General features: G+C 43.4%; 1 protein-coding gene across 8 annotated transcripts in view; it reads left to right on the top strand.

The window, feature by feature from the left end:
• The first annotated feature begins 6,255 nt into the window (after positions 1-6,255).
• Positions 6,256-19,434, top strand: part of MCCC1 (methylcrotonyl-CoA carboxylase subunit 1) — an 81,759-nt gene continuing 68,580 nt past the window's right edge. The window contains exons 1-4 of one of the 8 annotated variants that reach the window (XM_063621777.1): positions 6,256-6,525; positions 11,160-11,206; positions 13,215-13,351; positions 18,086-18,181. In XM_063621777.1, the coding sequence (XP_063477847.1) occupies positions 6,437-6,525; positions 11,160-11,206; positions 13,215-13,351; positions 18,086-18,181 (369 nt within the window). In that variant the 5' untranslated portion in view covers positions 6,256-6,436. Of the gene's footprint in view, positions 6,526-8,734; positions 8,988-11,159; positions 11,207-13,214; positions 13,352-18,085; positions 18,182-19,434 lie in introns of those variants that run through there. The other 7 variants (XM_063621778.1, XM_063621783.1, XM_063621782.1 and 4 more) reach the window with 7 other exon arrangements.

Genomic DNA, 19,434 nt, shown 5'->3' with positions numbered 1-19,434 from the left:
AGCTGGGACTACAGGTGTGTGCCACCATGCCCAGATAATTTTTTTTTTTTTTTTTTTTTTTTTTTTTTTTTAGTAGAGATGGGGTTTCACCATGTTGGCCAGGCTGGTCTCAAACTCCTGACCTCAAATGATCCGTCCACCTCAGCCTCCCAAAGTGCTGGGATTACAGGCATGAGCCACTGCACCTGGCCACTACAGTGTTTCCTTTTGGAACAATTGTTGAAAGTCGAAGTAGGTCTATAGAATAAATAATAGTATGTATCAGTGTTAACTTCACAATTTTCAAAAATATTCTGCAGGCAAGTGATAAAATCTCCTTGTTTTAGGAAATATGCAGTGACATAGTTAGAGGTTAAAAAAAAAAAAGAGCATGATGTCTGCAGCTTGCTTTCAAATGGTTCCAAAAGAAAATGTGAATGTATGCATGTGTCAGTGTGTTTGTAACACATATATACCTATATCTGTATGAGGTGAGGGAGAGAGAGAGAAAGATAAAGCAAATGCGATAAAATAGAAACATTTGGGCTGGGCATGGTGACTCACGCCTATAATCCCAGCACTTTGGGAGGCTAAGGCGGGTGGATCACCTGAAGTCAGGAGTTCGAGACCAGCCTGGCCAACATGGTGAAACTCCGTCTCTACTAAAAATACAAAAATTAGCCTGGCATGGTGGCGCGCCTGCAATCCCAGCTACTCAGGAGGCTGAGGCAGGAGAATCGCTTGAACATGGGAGGCTGAGGTTGCAGTGAGCCGAGATTGCACCACTGCACTCCAGCCTGGGGGACACAGCGAGACTCTGTTTCAAAAAAAAAAGAAAGAAAGAAAGAAAAGAACAAACAAATATTTGGGAAATCTAGGTGAAGGGTACTATTCTTGCAGCTTTTCTGTAAGTTTGAAGTTATAGCAAAACAAAACATTTTAAAATTATGTATTTTTCTGTAGTATCAGCCTAAATAAGGAACAGAGAGAGGTTCCATAAAAGAAAAAGATATTTATTTTGGAAAAAGCCATTGCAATGGGAGTAAGCTTTTTAAAGGAAAACATGAGGAGTTTTATGTAATTGTTTTGAAATAATTATCCTTGGCTACAAAGATTAATAACACGGGTGATGCCAGCCCAGGGTTCCATAGGCAGTTGCTGGACACATGTTCTTGCAGAAGTATTTTTTGTGTAAGGATGTGATGGCCTTTGTGCAAGGTTGTAGTTTTGGTAGTCTTTTTTTTTTTTTTTTCAGACTCTCACTCTGTTGCTCAGGCTGGAATGTAATGGCGCGATCTTGTTTCACTGCAACCTCCATCTCCCAGGTTCAAGTGATTTTTCCTGCCTCAACCTCTTGAGTAGCTGGGATTATAGGCACTCGCCACCATGCCCTGCTACTTTTTGTATTTTTAGTAGACAGGGTTTCACCATGTTGGCCAGGCTGGTCTTGAACTCCTGACCTCGTGATCCACCTGCCTCAGCCTCCCAAAGTGCTGGGATTACAGGCTTGAGCCACCGCGCCAGGCCAGTTTTCGTAGTCTTTTGTGACACTTTTTGTTATCAGGAATACAAGCCCGAAAACACTCTCTTCATAGCTTTCCCAGCTCTATTTGTAAGAGTTTTTTTTTTTCTTTCTTCTTTTTTACCATTAGTGACTCCATTTTGATTACGACAACTTTCACAATAGCTAATATAGGCCTAAGGTACGAAATGCAAAAGATGCAAAAGGGTGTACAGTAAATATTCACCTCCATCATCTCTGTCCTCAAGCCAACAACTTTTCTTGCCTAGAGGATATTTCTACATATATAAGCATATGGGAATTTTCTTTCTCCTATTTTTACATAAATGATGAAATAATCACAGTTTTTTATTTTGCTTTTTTCACTCATCAGTGTGTTTTATGAGTACATATTTCTCTGTCTCATTCTTTTTTAATGACTGCATAGCAATTCATTGTTTTTCTGCATGTACTTTTTTTTTTTTTTTGAGACAGAGTTTCGCTCTTGTTGCCCAGGCTGGGATGCAATGGCGTGACCTCAGCTCACTGCAACCTTTACCTCCCGGGTTCAAGCGATTTTCCTGCCTCAGCCTCCCAAGTAGCTGGGATTACAGGCATATGCCACCACACCCAGCTAATTTTGTATTTTTACTAGAGATGGGGTTTCTCCAGGTCGGTCAGGATAGTCTCGAACTCCCGACATCAGGTGATTCGCCTGCCTCGGGCTCCCAAAGTGCTGGGATTACAGGCGTGAGCCACCACGCCTGGCCTGCATGTACATTATTTAATTAGTTTCTTTAATCAGTTTGCTATTTCCAACAATGCTATAATAAATTTCCTTAATCATATATCATTTCAAACATCTATGGGTATATCTGTAGGTGAATTCCAAGGAATACTTTTGCTAGGTCAAAGACTTTGTGGATTTGCAATTTTGATAAATATTGTAAAAGTACTATGTAGAATGGTTGTGCCAATTTTTACTTGCAACAGTAAAGTGTGATAATATTCCCACACCCCTCACTAATTACAGTGTGCCAAACTTTATGTTATCTGCTAATATGATAGGTGAAGTGTGGTGTATTATTGTATTTCTCTTATTTGGTATGAGATTAAGTATGTTTTATATTTGCTTACTTTTTCTATTCTGTGAATTCCTCATATTCTTTGACCATTTTCTCTTTCCTTACAGATCTTTTTTTCTATCAGTTTATAGATCTTTATATGTTAAGGAAAGTAGCCCTTCATCTGTGACAGGAGTTGCAAAATTATTCTGTTTGCTGTTTGACTTTCTCTATGTGTATGTTTTGCTGTGCAGATTTTAAAACTTTTTCACGTAGTTGAAGCTATCCTTCCTTTTTTTTTTCCATTATAGCTTCTGAGTATTGTGTTATACTTAGAGAAGCTTTCTCTGGATGGGCACAGTGGCTCATGCCTGTAATCCCAGCACTTTGGGAGGCCAAGGCGGGTAGATTAGTTTAAGTCAGGAGTTCGAGACAGCCTGGCCAACATGGTGAAACTGAGAGGTGACAGCCTGCTGGCAGTCCTCACAGCCCTCGCTCGCTCTTGGCGCCTCCTCTGCCTGGGCTCCCACTTTGGTGGCACTTGAGGAGCCCTTCAGCCCACCGCTGCACTGTGGGAGCCCCTTTCTGGGCTGGCCAAGGCCGGAGCTGGCTCCCTCAGCTTGCGAGGAGGTGTGGAGGGAGAGGCGCGAGTGGGAACTGGGGCTGCGCGCGGCACTTGCGGGCCAGCTGGAGTTCCGGGTGGGCGTAGGCTTGGTGGGTCCTGCACTCGGAGCAGCCGGCTGCCACCCCGGGCAATGAGGGGCTTAGCACCCGGGCCAGCGGCTGCGGAGGGTATACTGGGTCCCCCAGCAGTGCCGGCCCACCGGCGCTGCGCTCGATTTCTCACTGTGCCTTGGCTGCCTCCCCGTAGGGCAGGGTTCGGGACCTGCAGCCAGCCATGCCTGAGCCTCCCCCACCCTGTGGGCTCCTGTGCGGCCCGAGCCTCCCCGACGAGCGCCACCCCCTGCTCTACAGTGCCCAGTGCCATCGACCACCCAAGGGCTGAGGAGTGCAGGCGCACAGCGCGGGACTGGCAGGCAGCTCCACCTGCAGCCCCGGTGCGGGATCCACTGGGTGAAGCCAGCTGGGCTCCTGAGTCTGGTGGGGACGTGGAGAACCTTTATGTCTAGCTCAGGGATTGTAAATACACCAATGGGCACTCTATATCTAGCTCAAGGTTTGTAAACACACCAATCAGCACCCTGTGTCTAGCTCAGGGTTTGTAAATGCACCAATCCACACTCTGTATCTAGCTACTCTGGTGGGGACTTGGAGAACCTTTGTGTGGACACTCTAGCTAATCTAGCGGGGACTTGGAGAACTTTTGTGTCTAGCTCAGGGATTGTAAATGCACCAATCAGCGCCCTGTCAAAACAGACCACTTGGCTCTAGCAATCAGCAGGATGAGGGTGGGGCCAGATAAGAGAATAAAAGCAGGCTGCCCACAGCCAGCAATGGCAACCCACTCGGGTCCCCTTCCACACTGTGGAAGCTTTGTTCTTTCGCTCTTTGCAATAAATCCTGCTGCTGCTCACTCTTTGGGTCCACACTGCCTTTATGAGCTGTAACACCGCAAAGATCTGAAGCTTTACTCCTACCTGAGCCAGCGAGACCAGGAACCCACCAGAAGGAAGAAACTCTGAACACATCCAAACATCAGAAGGAACAAACTCCAGACGCGCCACCTTAAGAGCTGTAACACTCACCGCGAGGGTCTGCCGCTTCATTCTTGAAGTCAGTGAGACCAAGAACCCACCAATTCCGGACACAAAACCTCGTCTCTACTAAAAATACAAAAAATGAGCTAGGTGTGGTAGCGGATGCCTGTAAACCTAGCTATTCAGGAGGCTGAGACAGAAGAATCATTTGAACTTGGGAGGTGGAGGTTGCAGTGAGCGGAGATCATGCCATTGCACTCCAGCCTGGGCAACAGAGCGAGACTTCATCTCAAAAAAAAAAAAAAAGGAGGAGAACTTTCTCTGCTCTAAGACCTCTCATAATGTCTTCTAGCACTTTTATGCTTTCATCTTTTATATTTAATCTTTTATCCACTTGGAATATTTTGGTGTTAGGTGTAAGAAGTGAGTAGGGATCCAGCTTTTTTTTTTTTCCAGAGGGCTAATCACTGGTCCCAATCACTTCTTGAATTACTGAGTTTTAAAATCTAGAATGAATGTCGGATTTTGTCAATGACCTATTAAGCATTTGTGAACATCATAAGATTTTTTTTCTCTTTTAAACTATTAATAAGATTCATTTTTTAAATTGATTTCTTAATAGTGAATCATCCTTACACTTCTGGAGTAAACCTTGCTTATTTGCAGTGTGTTATTCTTTTCAAATGCTACAGGATACTTAATTTTTTTGCTTTTTTTTTAGAGACATTCTCTCACTCTGTTACCCAGGCTGGAGTATAGTGGCATGATAAGAGCTCACTGCAGCTTCAAACTCCTGGGCTCAAGTGATCCTGCCTCAGTCTCCCGAGTAGCTGGGACTACAGGTGTGCATCATCGTGCCTAGTATTTTTTTAAAAATTTTGTACAGATAGGGGTCTCACTATGTTGCCCAGGCTGGTCTCAAACTCCTAGGCTTAAGCAGTCCTCCCACCTCGGCCTCCCAAAGTGATGGGGTTACAAGACATGAGCCACAGCACCCAGCGCAGTTAATACTTTATTTAGAATTTTTCCACTGATACTTATACGTGAAATTGGTCTGTCATGTGTGTGTGCGTGATATCTTTGTTGATTTTGGTATCAAAGTTATGTTTACTTTTTAAAAAGAGTTTGGAAGACTTCCATCTTTTTTGTGCTCTGGAACAGAATTAATAGCATTTGAGTCAATTACTCATTTGTGTGGAATTTTCTTGCAAGACATGGAGGGCTTTTGTAACTTTTAGGGGTGAAGGTGAAGGTGAAAGTGGGCCATGGTGGTAGCAAGGATAGTTCTTTGATAAACTTCTCTATTTTTTCTGTGGTAATGGTTTGCTTAAATTTTGTCTCTGCCAGGATCTATTTTGATAAATTGTATTTTCTTGTAACATCGTCCATTTCATCCAGTTTTAAGTTCACTTGAAGTTAAGCAAAATTAGCATCTTACAAATCTATAATTTATTTCCTGTGTCTGTGATTTTCCCCCGCTTATGTTTTTTAAATCATGTCAAATGTGCATTTTTCTCTATTTCTGATTAGATAACTATTTTATTTTTTGTGAACCTGTGGGTTTATTAGTCCTTTGACATTGGGTTCCTGAATTCATGTATTTCTTCCTTTATCTTCCCTAATTTCTCCCTCCTGCTTTCCTCATGAAGCATCTACATGTAGTGTTTACAGTTTCTTTATTCTCTAGATATTCCTCAGTTTGCTCTTTGACTTCCTCTTTTTCCCAATAGTCAGAATACCTGTTTTAAGCTCAGGTGGTTTAAAGATGTTCACTTTAGCTTATTTATTTTTTCATCCCTGAGAGCACTAGAGAATTGTGTATCCTGCTCTCCATCCGCATTTGGCTTCTTCCCCAGGGTTCTTCTCCCAGAAGGTGACGAGAGCGAAGGAACACCACGGGCTGCAGGAAGAAACAGTGACAGGGAACCAGGAGGCTGACGATGGAGAAAACCCTTGCCTTAGTAGGCGCAGGCCCCAGGGGGCGCAGAAACAAAGGCCACACCCCCACGAGCACGTGGCCAGACTGACCAATCGTTGATACTGAAACCGGGCTCTGGTCTTTCATTGGTGTTCGTGGAGACGCCCTCACATTCTTGGATCAGCCCAAAGCAAGGCTCAGGCTCCGACGGTGGCCGGCGGGGGTCACGAGGCTTCGTAGTGGAGGGACGGGTTTGGCGTGTGGGACGCAGCTGCCTCTGCGCTGGGGAGTTGCGGAGTGGCCGGGCTCCAGGGACATGGCGGCGGCCTCTGCGGTGTCGGTGCTGCTGGTGGCGGCAGAGAGGAACCGGTGGCATCGTCTCCCGAGCCTGCTCCTGCCGCCGAGGTGGGTGGAGGGGCCATGGCGCAGTGGGCAGAGGCGGGAGCGAGGGGTGCACGGACGCGCGTGAGCGGTGGGAGGTGCGGCGGAACCCAGGGTCGGGGTGGGGAGGACGGTAGGAAAACCCCAGCCATTTTCGGGGGAGGGGTTCTGCTGGCAGTCATGGAGTCGGGAGGAAGACATCCCCACCAGCCCTTCCCTTTTTCCCCGCTTCCGCACATCCACGCTTCAGCGCGCCTTTGGCTTCTGTTTTTCCATTTCTGAGAACTGGGCCCGCCATCCTCCAGGCTCCCCACGCCGTCGCTGCAGCTCATAGCAGTTTACATCGGGCTTTCGCAGCACCCCTTAGGTGGGAGCGTTGTTATAATCCTGTTCCGGGGAAGCCCAAAGGGATCAACGACTTGCTCAACGAAACACAGCTAGTAAGAAATGGGGCCAGGATGCCCTCAAAGTCATTTTCAGTTCAGCTGTGCCCCATCAGGTATCCAGTTCAGAGAAGGACTCCTGGAGTTCCTTCTCATTGTTAGAAGGAGTGAAGTTGTCAAGAAGAGCAAATGTACCTTCCACAGAGCTGGGAAATTATTTTGTCAAAAACTCTTTTACCCAAGTTTGAACAACGCTATCAGATGACTCAGTCTAGCTCACCTGACTCCAGCTCTGTTTCAAATTTTGAGCTCTGAGCTTTGGTGGCAATAACTCTGGCAGTGAAAACACCCTGAGGCTTGTAGATAGCTTTGCTTCTTTGTCTTGTTTTGCTTCATCGTTATCATCCTTCATCATTCTGGAAAGATTGACAGTTTAGTGTTCAAGGGCACAGACTGCAGTCAAGGCTGGGGTCTGAGCTTAGTTAGCTACTCACTAGGTGTGTGACTTTGGGTAAGTTACTTAATATTTCTTCTTTAATTTCCTCACCTTGGAGATGATACGAGTACCTTGGGTTGTGAAAATTAAATGAATTAATTCATGGAATGAGGTTTAAGCACAATCTGGTACATAAGATCAGTCTATAAATGCAAACTCAACCATTTATATGAACGTTTGCTTGCTTGTATTTTCCAGAAATGTTGTAGATGCCCTTTTTAGTTGCTTAATTGTAGGAGTGGCCCAGAGAAACATAAAGTTGTTGAAAGTTGGCGGGGCGCGGTAGCTCACGCCTGTAATCCCAGCACTTTGGGAGGCCGAGGCGGGCGGATCACGAGGTCAGGAGATCGAGACCAACCTGGATAACATGGTGAAACCTCGTCTGTACTAAAAAATACAAAAAAATTAGCCAGGCGTGGTGGCACGCGCCTGTAGTCCCACCTGTTAGTCCCAGCTACTCGGAAGGCTGAGGCAGGAGAATGGCGTGAACCCAGGAGGCAGAGCTTGCAGTGAGCTGAGATCGCGCCACTGCTCTCCAGCCTGGGCGACAGGGTGAGACTCTGTCTCAAATAAAAAATAAAAAAGTAAAAGTTGGTGAAAGTAATGTTAATGTTCTTCTTGTTCTTCTGGTTTTTCTTTTCTTAGGTCTCCAGGGCTCTTCAGGATAGTACCATAGACCCATTTTCTCTTTTCCCTTTCAAAGCTTAGCTATTGTCTAAAGAACTGTCCTCAAGTATGTCACTCTGGAGAGTGTTAGAGTTGTTAATGGCTTATAGAAGTAAAACTCTTTGCCAGGAGAGTTGGTTCATGCCTGTATTTTCAGCAGTTTCTGAGCACTGTGGGATCCAAGGTGGGAGGATTGCTTGAGCTCAAGAGTTCAAGACCAGCCTGGTCAACATAGTGAGGCTTCATCTCTACAAAACATTAAAACATCAGCCAGGCATAGTGGCACACACTTGTAGTCACAGCTACTTCGGAGGATGAGGAGGGCGAAGACGGCCTGAGTCCAGGGGTTCCAGGCCGTAGTGAGCCATGATCACACCACTCTACTCCATCCGGGGTGACATCCCATCTCAAATAAAACAAAAAAATCTTAACAGTACAGATAGTTCACATTATTTTTATGTTATGAATCTTTAGTAGCTCAGATAAAATAATCTCTAGTGGCAGAATTATAGACATGACAATAAGCTGGTATAGAGCTACCTCGAATCAGGGAAGCAGCCTCTTAATCTTGTTTAAGCCATTGCTTTTAAGTTGCAGCTTAGATAATTATGAAAAATAGAATAGACGATCAGAACATTGTTGGGATAGAGGATTATAGTTAAGTGGGATCTCTCTCTCTCTCCCTCTTTTCTCCTAGCTCTCTTCTGTCTTCACTAGAAGATTGCAGAAGAAAGCTTTAGGTCAACAGTAGCCTTGAAACTTAATCAGCCTTAAGCTAGCTTTACCAACAAGCAACCATGTAATAGACGCATCTGCCCAGAATAGGCCCTGACACTTATCAGAAGCCTATCTGAAGAATGTGAAGGGAAGACGATGCTATGAGCTAGAAAATACCTCATAAAGATCAGGAAAGATGATCCCCCTCCTTCATGATCAAGAAGGTAAGGTCAGCTAAAATGGAAAGTGTGGGAAAGCAGCAGCCTCCTGAGAAAGCTAGCTCACGGAACTCTCCTGCCAAAGCTGTGGGTCTTCCCAGCAGCTCCTCATGGATGGCAGCATCTGAGTGTGCATTGTAGGGCAATGAGTGTATAGACGCATATAGATGTGTAGATGTCTACTGCATCTCGGCTCCAGTGAAATACTAGTTGTGCTCAACTACATAGTCATATACATAGTATGTGTATACTACTGCCTACTTACATAGTTTCTAATGGACATGCTGTGCTTTTATCTTGTGCTTTGTGAATAATCTAAAATGGTTAGTCCTTTATAACCGCATCTTCCAGGTATAGACAAAAAGATAGGTGGAATTGCTTCTGTAATTTGTTGGTTTGCCTGCCTATGCTTTTTAAATTTTTTTTTAATTTTTATTTATTTATTTTTTGAGATGGAGTCTCACTCTGTCACCCAGGCTGGAGTGTAGTGGCATGATCTTGGCTCACTGCAACCTCCACCTCCCATGCGCAAGTGATACTCCTGCCTCAGCCTCCCAAGTAGCTGGGATTACAGGTGCCCACCACCACACCTGGCTAATTTTTGTATTGTTAGTAGAGATGGGGTTTCACCATGTTGGCCAGGCAGGTCTCGAACTCCTGACCTCAGGTGATCCCCCCGCCTCAGCCTCCCAAATTGTTAGGATTACAGGCGTGAGCCACCGCACCTGGCCCGCTTATCATCTTTAGCTGAAACTTAATAGACGTTATACTTTTTTGTTCTTAAAGTGAATCTGACCTGTTTTCTGTCAGCTCTTGGTTACTTTATTTTATAAACAGGTATCACGAAACTTAAAAATTGTTGAGACTTCTACCTCATTAAGATACCTCAAGTCATTTTTGTCTCCCCATTTCTCCATTTTCTTTTAATACAAGGACTTGGAATAGAATTGTATAGTACTTTTAAATCTGAGAGGTACCTTCAAGATCAGCTCTTACAGTCTCATCTCGTGTGTGAGAACACTGAAGCCCAAGCTATTAAATCTTGCTATTAAATCCTCAACTGGGATGATATCACTGCTAAAGGGTGGAAATTGATTCTTAGGAGAGCCAGAAAATCTTAGATTTTGTCATGGTTTACGGCTTTCCAAAGCTCAACCTTACCCCACCCTTCCTACAAGGAATAAAATCTTTTAAAAGTTTTCTCATTAGGAGGGTAATAATGAAAAAAAAGTTGGAGAAACACTGATGTAAAGTGACTCGACCCTGGGCAAGCTGGTCATTGGGAGGAACTTAGATGAGAATGCAGCTCTTCTGGTCCCACAGCCAACATTCTTTCTGCTGCCCCTGTTTAACTTCCATTTATTTCTCTGGTCTTACTTTTTAAACATGTCTAATGTTTAAACTTGATTGGTATTTTTCAAACTGTAGATTGACCAGCATATTTTAATAAAATAAGATACAACTGAAAGAACCAAAAGAGTCTTTTTTTTTTTTTTTTTGAGATGGAGTCTCGCTCTGTCACCCAGGCTGGAGTGCAGTGGCGCGATCTCAGCTCACTGCAAGCTCTGCCTCCCAGGTTCACGCCATTCTCCTGCCTCAGCCTCCCGAGTAGCTGGGACTACAGGTGCCCGCCATGACGCCCGGCGAATTTTTTGTATTTTTAGTAGAGACAGGGTTTCACTGTGTTAGCCAGGATGGCCTCGATCTCCTGACCTCATAATCTGCTCGCCTCGGCTTCCTAAAGTGCTGGGATTACAGGTGTGAGCCACTGCGCCTGGCCAAGGCAGAATGAGTCATTTTTAACAAAACATCTGTTTTCATTAAGTGTGTGTCCTGGGTAGTTTGTATTGTAAGTTGTAGCCAAAAAGGTTTCGAAAAAGCTAAACTAGATGATGTTGGTATACCTTGGTTGTTTAATCATCTCTGACTCTGTGGTCTTATGCCAGCCTCAGGAACAAGCAGGCTAGGTGACTCATTCAAGGACAGGTAGTACGAGGGAAAACAGCCAGACCTTTAACTCTTGAGTTCTAGATTAGTTTTCTACCCACTAAGAAAGCCTTACTAAAGCATTGTTAGTTGGCTTAAGGTTTCATGCTTTAAGAAACTGAAATTCTTTTGAAAGAACAATTGTGTTGCCTATTCTGTTTAATTATAATTCCTTTTGGATTTATGCTATAGGACATGGGTGTGGAGGCAAAGAACCATGAAGTACACAACAACCACAGGTACTGACAGACTTTGTTCTATTTGATTTTGCTTCAGATTGGAAGTGTTTAAGAAAGGGAAATGTTTAATCCCTTAATGTGTGCATAATAGTATTAGTTATCATAAATTTTGGGTTTTCATTATAATTTTCTAGGAAGTGTTAAGTCATGGTTTTCACCTCTTTTATATCAACTCTTGCTGTTAAGTCTAAAATACAGAGGGCAGCCGAGCGCAGTGGCTCATGCCTGTATCCCAACACTTTGGGAGGCTGAGGTGGGTGGATCACCTGAGGTCAGGAGTTTGAGACCAGCCTGGACAACATGGCAAAACCCTGTGTCTACTAAAAAATACAAAAATTAGCTAGGCGTGGTGGTGGGTGCCTGTAATCCCAGATGCTTGGGAGGCTGAGGCAGGAGAATTGCTCGAACCCAGGAGGCGTAGGTTGCAGTGAGCCAAGATCATGCCACTGCACTCCACCCTGGGCGACAGAGCAAGACTCTGTCTCAAAAAAAAATAATAATAATAAAGTAAAAAATAAATAAATAAAATAAAGTACAGAGGGCAATAATGGAGAACATTTTATATTCGTTCTTTCTCTCCGTTTGACCCTTTTAGTATATTGGATTGGAAAATCATAACTACGATGGTCTAAAGCAGTTCCTTGAAAAAGCTATTTTAAGTAGCAAAACCTTTTTTTCCAAATAAAATTTAACATGGAATTCCCAACTATAAAACATATAAAAGTGTAATAAAGTATAACTGCTAGCTGATTGGGTATAGCCCTCTACCTACCCTGCTCTCCTTCTCCTGCCTGCACTCGTACATACGTCATCCATCAGCCCCTGTGACAACTCTTGGGCTCTATAGAGCCCCATGGAAAAACACTTTTAAATTAGGTGCAACCTTATTTTTTTTTAAAGGAAGAAATAACTTTATTATGTTGAGCCTATGGATTCTATTGAAGAAATAACTTTATTATGAACTGTCAAAGAACATTTATTTCACGTGTGATATTAGAAGTACATTTTATATATGCAGTAGCTTGTCATTATGGTGCCATGCCAGTAGACTGGTACAAGAGTCACTTGTGTTGCAAGAGAACCACACACACACCTGTGTACATAGGGATAGAGGCAGAGGGGCAGAGTGACTGAGAGCTTAAATTCTGGAGTGACGCAGATCTAGGTTGAAGTCCCGGATTCTTTCTTTAGCTGTGTAATTTTGGGAAAATAATAGCTCCTTCAGCATTAGTTTCTTCATCTTTAAAATTGAGATAACAATGATAGTATCTATTTCATTAGGATTATTGTGAAAATTTAAGTCATTGTTGAGTCTTTAGCACAGGACCTGAGGCACAGAAAGTGCTTGTTAAAGATTAGTTAGTATTGGCCGGGTGTGGTGGCTCACACCTGTAATCCCAGCACTTCGGGAGGCCAAGGCAGGTGGATCACCTGAGGTCAGGAGTTTAAGACCAGCCTGGCCAATGTGGTGAAACGCCATCTTTACTAAAAATACAAAAATTAGCCAGGCATGGTGGCAGGCGCCTGTAATTTCAGCTACTCAGGAGACTGAAGCAGGAGAATTGCTTGACCCTGGGAGGTAGAGGTTGCAGTGAGCCGAGATCACACCATTGCACTCCAGCCTAGGGGACAAGAGTGAAACACTGTCTCAAAAATAAATAAGTAAATAAATAAATAAAAGAGTAGTTATTAACGATGATAATTTAACACTATTATAATTTGATCCTTGGCATAACAAAGCATCTTTTAATTTTATTTTATGTTGCTTTGTATTTTAAGTTTAAAAAGCTGAGTAATTTATGTTAATGAGTATCTTGAATTTAAGTGAAAAGAAGTGCACTGTCTAATATTAGTTAAAGTGGTCATTTTGGGCTCAGTTATGCTAGTTTTACCAAAAAGCTTGAACTTATCAGTTCAAGTCCTTATCAGCCAGTTAAGATCGTATTCTCATTCTCATTCTTTGCTTTCCAGTAACATTTCTGTGTGATTTTCATGGTGTTTTAAACAGGAAGAAACATTACCAAGGTCCTCATTGCAAACAGAGGAGAAATTGCCTGCAGGGTGATGCGCACAGCCAAAAAACTGGGTGTACAGACTGTGGCGGTTTATAGTGAGGCTGACAGAAATTCCATGCATGTAGATATGGTATGTGTTAAAAATTGGAAGCCACGTCTTACATTTATTCGTTTACTGTGTCAGTATTTTAGTTCTTTATGATGACAGTTGATATTTGCTAGTGTTATCAGGGTTGAAGTAGGTAAGTTCAAACTGCTCACTGATAATTCTTGGGAACATTTGTCAGATATAACATCAGTTGAACTCAGCGGTGTGCTTAGTAGAACAGTTGATTTACAGGCAAGGTCTTTATCTCCTTGAGGATTGGTTAAAACAGTTCACAGAATGTTGCTGATCCACTGACTACACTTTGAGTAGCTCATGTCCAGATTCCGTATATACAAGGAGAAAGATCCAGGCTCTATTCTTTTTTTTTTGAGACTGAGTCTTGCTCTGTTGCCCAGGCTGGAGAGCAGTGGCACAATCCCGGCTCATTGCAAGCTCCGCCTCACAGGTTCAAGTGATTCTCATGCCTCAGCCTCCTGAGTAGCTGGATTACAGACACACACCACCACTCCCGGCTAGTTTTTTGTATTTTTAGTAGAGACAGGATTTCACCATGTTGGCCAAAATGGTCTCGAACTCCTGGCCTCAAGTGATCCACCCACCTTGGCCTCCCAAAGTGCTGGGATTACAGGCGTCAGCCACTGCACCCAGCCTATCACTAGCTTTTATCCACCAGAAATAACTCCAAGCATGGGTGAATCCAACTGTTGTACTTCATTATGCCTGCAGCAAGACTCCAAGCACTAGCATCAATTCATGATGGGCAGCCCCACCCGGGCTTTTATCACTGTACAGCAGGCCCTTGTGGCTCTCTAGCCACTGTTTTTCTCATTCTGTGCAATGAGTATTTCAAACCTGTTTCACTTCATTCCAACCTCCAATTCTCCCTCTACCCACCTATTTGCAGCAGGATGATCTTGATTTCACAGAGAAAATAAAATTGAGGTTCCTGCCACAGAATCTGCTGACTTAGTTACGTCTGCATCCATCTTTCCCATCGAAGGTCAGTGCTCTGGATCCCTTCTCTTGTCTTTTTAAGAATTTTCCCGGCTGGGCGCGGTGGCTCACGCCTGTAATCCTAGCACTTTGGGAAGCCGAGGCAGATGAATCACCTGAGGTCAGGAGTTCGAGACCAGCCTGACCAACATGGAGAAATCCCGTCTCTACTAAAAATACAAAATTAGCTGGACGTGGTGTCACATGCCTGTAATCCCAGCTACTCGGGAGGCTGAGGCAGGAGAATCGCTTGAACCCGGGAGGCGGAGGTTGCAGTGAGCTGAGATCGTGCCATTGCACTCCAGGCTGGGCAACAAGAGCAAAACTCCATCTCAAAGAAAAAAAAAAAAAAAGAACTTTCGCAAAATAAGAGAGTAAATTTTAAATGTCTTACCATGAAAAAATAGTAGATAAGTGAGATGATGGCTAGCTTAATTGGCTTGATTCAATCATTCCACATTGTGTGCATGTGGCAAAACATCACATTGTACCCCATAAATGCATACAATTATGATTTGTCAATTAACAGTATTAATAAAACATAAAGCAAAATGAGACCTTCCTGTGTCAAAAAGAAAAGGATCTTCCATTTTTCAATGATGTGTGTCTTCAACCACTCTCTACTAGACTGATAATATCCATGTCCCTAAATCCAGTGGAGTCTCCAGGACTGAGCTGACTTGACCCCTCGGCAGCATTTAGCATCCTAGTACACTGCTCCCTTCTTTTAGAAATAAATTCTTCTCATGGCATTCTCAACCTCTTGCCTTCTTGTCTTCTCTCAGTGTCCTTTATCTGGACCCTACCCATCTACCAGACCCTTATGTTGAAGTTTCTTGGGACTTGGTCCTTGGCCCTCTTTTTTCAGTGTGTACTCTCATTCTGGATCATTTTATATACTCCTATAGCTTTGAGAAAAACTCCCAAATTTCTGTTTTTAGCCCGGACTTTCTTTTGAGCATGATACATGTATATCCAACTGCCCATTCAACATCTCCACTTTGATATTGTCACAGGCACCAAACTAGTGTGACTGAAATTGAACTCATGACCCTTCACCTATACTGAACCTGCATTTCTTACAGAATTCCCTAACCCTGTAGAGGACAACACCATTGCTAATAAAAACAATAATGTCAGAGATCTAGAAGTCTTTGAGCATTTTTCTCTCTTCTTTCCTACTCTAGATCCTTCCCCCCTCATCTAGTAAATGACCAAGTACTGTTAATTGTATTTCCCAAATATTTCTTTCCACTTCTTTCCACCCCCTCCCACCTATAACTTAACTCAAAGCCACAATCACCTTTTTTTTTTTTTGAGCCAGGGTCTCATTCTGTCAGCTAGGCTGGAGTGCAGTGGCACAGTCACAGCTCACTGCAGCCTCAACCCCCCAGGCTCAAGCAATCCTCCTACCTCAGCCTCCTGAGTAGCTGGGACTACAAGCACTTGCTACCATAGCCGGCTAATTTTTAAAGGCATAAGCCACCATGCCCAGCCCCACTGTCACCTCTTGCTTGACCAAATGCTGCAGCCTCCTAAGTAGCCTCTCTACCTCCACTCTTAACTGTCCCCCACCCCCAGCCAACAATCTATTTTCTGCTTTTCAGCCAGACTGAGAGTATAAAATAAAAATGTACTTGAGTTACTCCTCTTCTTAAATGCTTTAAACCTTTATAGGGTCCACCAGCTTATCAGTATTGTAAAAGGTGGATAATATTCAGTGTTGATGAGGGTAGTTAGAAACTGGTATGTTGATGGAAATATATATTGGTAAAACCATTTCAAGGCTGATTAACCAGGAGCTATTAAACTATGTATATCCTTCAACCCAACCCTGCAAACATTCCTGTAGTTTTCTGTCCCACAGACATGCTCACATATATTGTGCTAAGAGAAATGTGTACAGGAATGTCTGCTTTAGCCTTGCCTGCATCCAGTTTTTTGCCGTTATAACCTAAGTGTGCATTAAGAGATACATGATTAAATGAACTGTGATACTGCCATACTATGGAATATTTTTCAAATGTTATACAAAATGAGGTATAGACGTGTACTAGCAAGAAAAAGAGTTCCCAAGACATACCGTTAATGGAAAAAGCAGTTGCAGGAGATAATTATATAGTATGATCCTATTTATGTAAAAACAAGAACTAAAACTGCATGTGTTTATATAAACATATATGACTAGTTAGGAATATGGATTTGGAGCAGTATGTCCCAGGTTTATTATAGTGGATGTTCTATCTGGAAGGAGACTGCAATGGGGGGAGTACCAAAGGGCTACTTTGCGTTTGTATTATAATTCACTTTCTTTAGAATGAGAATAGATTTGTGTTTTGTGGAGTTAAAAGGAAAAAACAGGCTGGGCACTGTGGCTAACGCCTGTAATCCCAGCACTTTGAGAGGCCCAGGCAGGCGGATCACCTGAGGTCAGGAGTTTGAGATTAGCCTGGCCAACATGGTGAGGCCCTGTCTCTACTACAAATACAAAAATTAGCTGGGCGTGGTGGCGTGCACCTGTAATCCCAGCTACTCCGGAGGCTGAGGCAGGAGAATCGCTTGAACTTGGGAGGCAGAGGTTGCAGTGAGCCAAGATTGTGCCACCGTACTCCAGCCTGGACGACAGAGCAAGACTTACCTCAAAAAAAAAAAAAACCCCACAAAAGAACAACAACAACAAGAAAAAACATTTAAAATGGTCTCTTTGTGTGCTGCCTTAGGAGCAAGCCCAAAGCTTTTTAACCTCTCACAGGCCCTTTGAAATCTGTGCCCATTTCTGTCCAGCATCCTCTCTGGCCTCTGGACCCCTTGCTCATTGTGTTCCAGACACACAAGCCTTCTTCGGTCATTCAACTGGACCAGTTTTCCTCCCACCTTTATGTAGATTGTTTTCTCTGCCTGAGAGCCTCACCCTCATTCCTGTTCCCAACTCCACATTCTTGATCTGTTTGCCAGGCAAAGTCTTGATCATCCTTGAGGAGCCTCCCCTGACTTCCCTCCTAGGCATTTCCTGATCACCTTCAGACCAGATCAGTCCTTCCTCCTACAGCCTTTATGCCCTTGGTTTTTCCTCCATGACGTTCATCACAGTTGTCATTAAGTGTGTGAATGTATGTTTAAAGTCTGTCTCTCCCCCCAGACAGGGACATTTGTCTTGTTCACTATGATGCAGGCAGCTCCCACCTCAAAGTGTGGCACGTAGTAGGCCTTCAGTAACTCTTGGGATGAATGAATGATGTGCTCTTAATGGTCTACTTCAAGGGATGCTATGATTGTGTGAAAGTTTTAAGGAATGATATAAAATAATTCACAAATGTATGAAAGCATTATCATACTCTGATAATTATATAAACTTTAATCAACTTCGTAAGCTTTTTTCTTTGTGTACATCTGTCATGTATTTTGTTTCTATTATCAAATATAAATTTTTGGCATTGAATACATTTAAGGTTATTATTGTTTTAGTAATAATATCATGACTAATGTCTGTTGCTTTCTATCCTGAGACACTTTAGTTTCACACCAGTGTGGCTTATGCATGAAAACCAAGTTTTGTTACCCTCTTCATGCAAAAGATTCTAAGACTGGCTTATTTTTATAGCATAGACATACACTGGTACTTCAGTTTTTCAATTCTTGCACTGTTCTGGAGGGAGTGGCATTTTTATTTACAATAATAAAACGACTCTGAAGCAGTTCTGTATAGTGTATGAGTATGTACTAGCTATAAAGTCTTTTAAGCATGTGATGTTTCTTAAACAGGCAGATGAAGCATATTCCATCGGCCCTGCTCCCTCCCAGCAGAGCTACCTATCTATGGAGAAAATCATTCAAGTGGCCAAGACCTCTGCTGCACAGGTGAGGGCTGTGAAGAGATTTGCAGTGCAAAAGGAATACGTTTTGTGCAACTGATGCAAAGTTACTTATAGAAATTTTCTATTTTTAGCCCTTCCCAAGATCTTTACATTTGATTATTGGATTATCATTGTAAACTAGGCATGTCCCATCTCATTTCTCAGCCAGTCTGCCTTTTTACTGGATCCTGTGTACTTTAGATCCTTTGGGAAATAGGTGGAAATAGGGTCTAAATTACAAGTTAAAATTAGGAGAGAATTCAGTGCTTCTATCCTCAAAATTACATGCTGAAATCGTTTGGGAGAAACAGGTAGGTAGGGCTCTAAATTACAAGGTAAAATATAAGCAAGAAAGAAATATTTTTCCACCCCAACTTCCCAGTCTCATTCTAGGGCCACATAGGGAACTTAAGGAAGATGATTCAGGCAAATGGAATTGCCAAGACTCTGAGATGAAAACAAGCTTGGTGTTCAAGAGAGAAGAATGTTCAGTGTGGTTGGAGTGAAGGCAGTAAGGGGCTGTGTCATTCAGGTATAGTCAGTAAAACCAAAATTCCATTTGACGTTTCAGCAGAAGGAACTTAGTTTAGGAATTAGTTCCACCAGTGTTAGAGAGCTGAAGGCGGGTCGGGGATGTTGAAATTACCCCATAATAATAACAGAAATTGACAACCACCCTTTGGGCTGAAGGAGAGACTGGTGGAGGGACCTTCTGCAGCTGTTCTCAGATCTGTGGAGGGGCCCTACCTGGCTGCCGGGGGCTTAATGAGGCTGGTTCTTGGAGTTCCAAAAGAACCTGAAGACTGGAGCCAACGGCTGCTTCTGGGCGGCGAGGAGTAGGAAAGCTTCCTCGTTCAAGTTTCCCTGCAGTGGCCCCTACTGGTGAAACCTAACAGGAAGCTCACTGGCAAACAGGCAGAGCCCCTTCACAAGGCACCACGTAGAAGGCTGGGTTTGCAGCTGGGAGAACCAACTTACAGGAAGAGAGTGGTAGGAGACGATGGAGCAGAGAGAGGTAGGGGTAGCATCATTTAGAACATTATGAGTCTTTTTTTTTTTTTTTTTTAAGACAGGGTGTTTGCTCTGTTGCCCAGGCTGCAGTGCATGGCACAGTCATGGCTCGCGGCAGCTTCCAATACCCAGGCTCAAGTGATTCTCCCACTTTAGCCTCCCAAGTAGCTGGGACCACAGGTGCACACCACCACACCTGGCTAATTTTTTATTTTTCGTAGGAATGGGCTTTCTCCGTGTTGCCCA

Source organism: Symphalangus syndactylus, chromosome 17 (assembly GCF_028878055.3).
Source record: "Symphalangus syndactylus isolate Jambi chromosome 17, NHGRI_mSymSyn1-v2.1_pri, whole genome shotgun sequence".
Classification (NCBI taxonomy): Eukaryota; Metazoa; Chordata; class Mammalia; order Primates; family Hylobatidae; genus Symphalangus; species Symphalangus syndactylus.
Note: the sequence above shows the minus strand (reverse complement) of the source record. Positions and strands in the feature narration are given on the sequence as shown.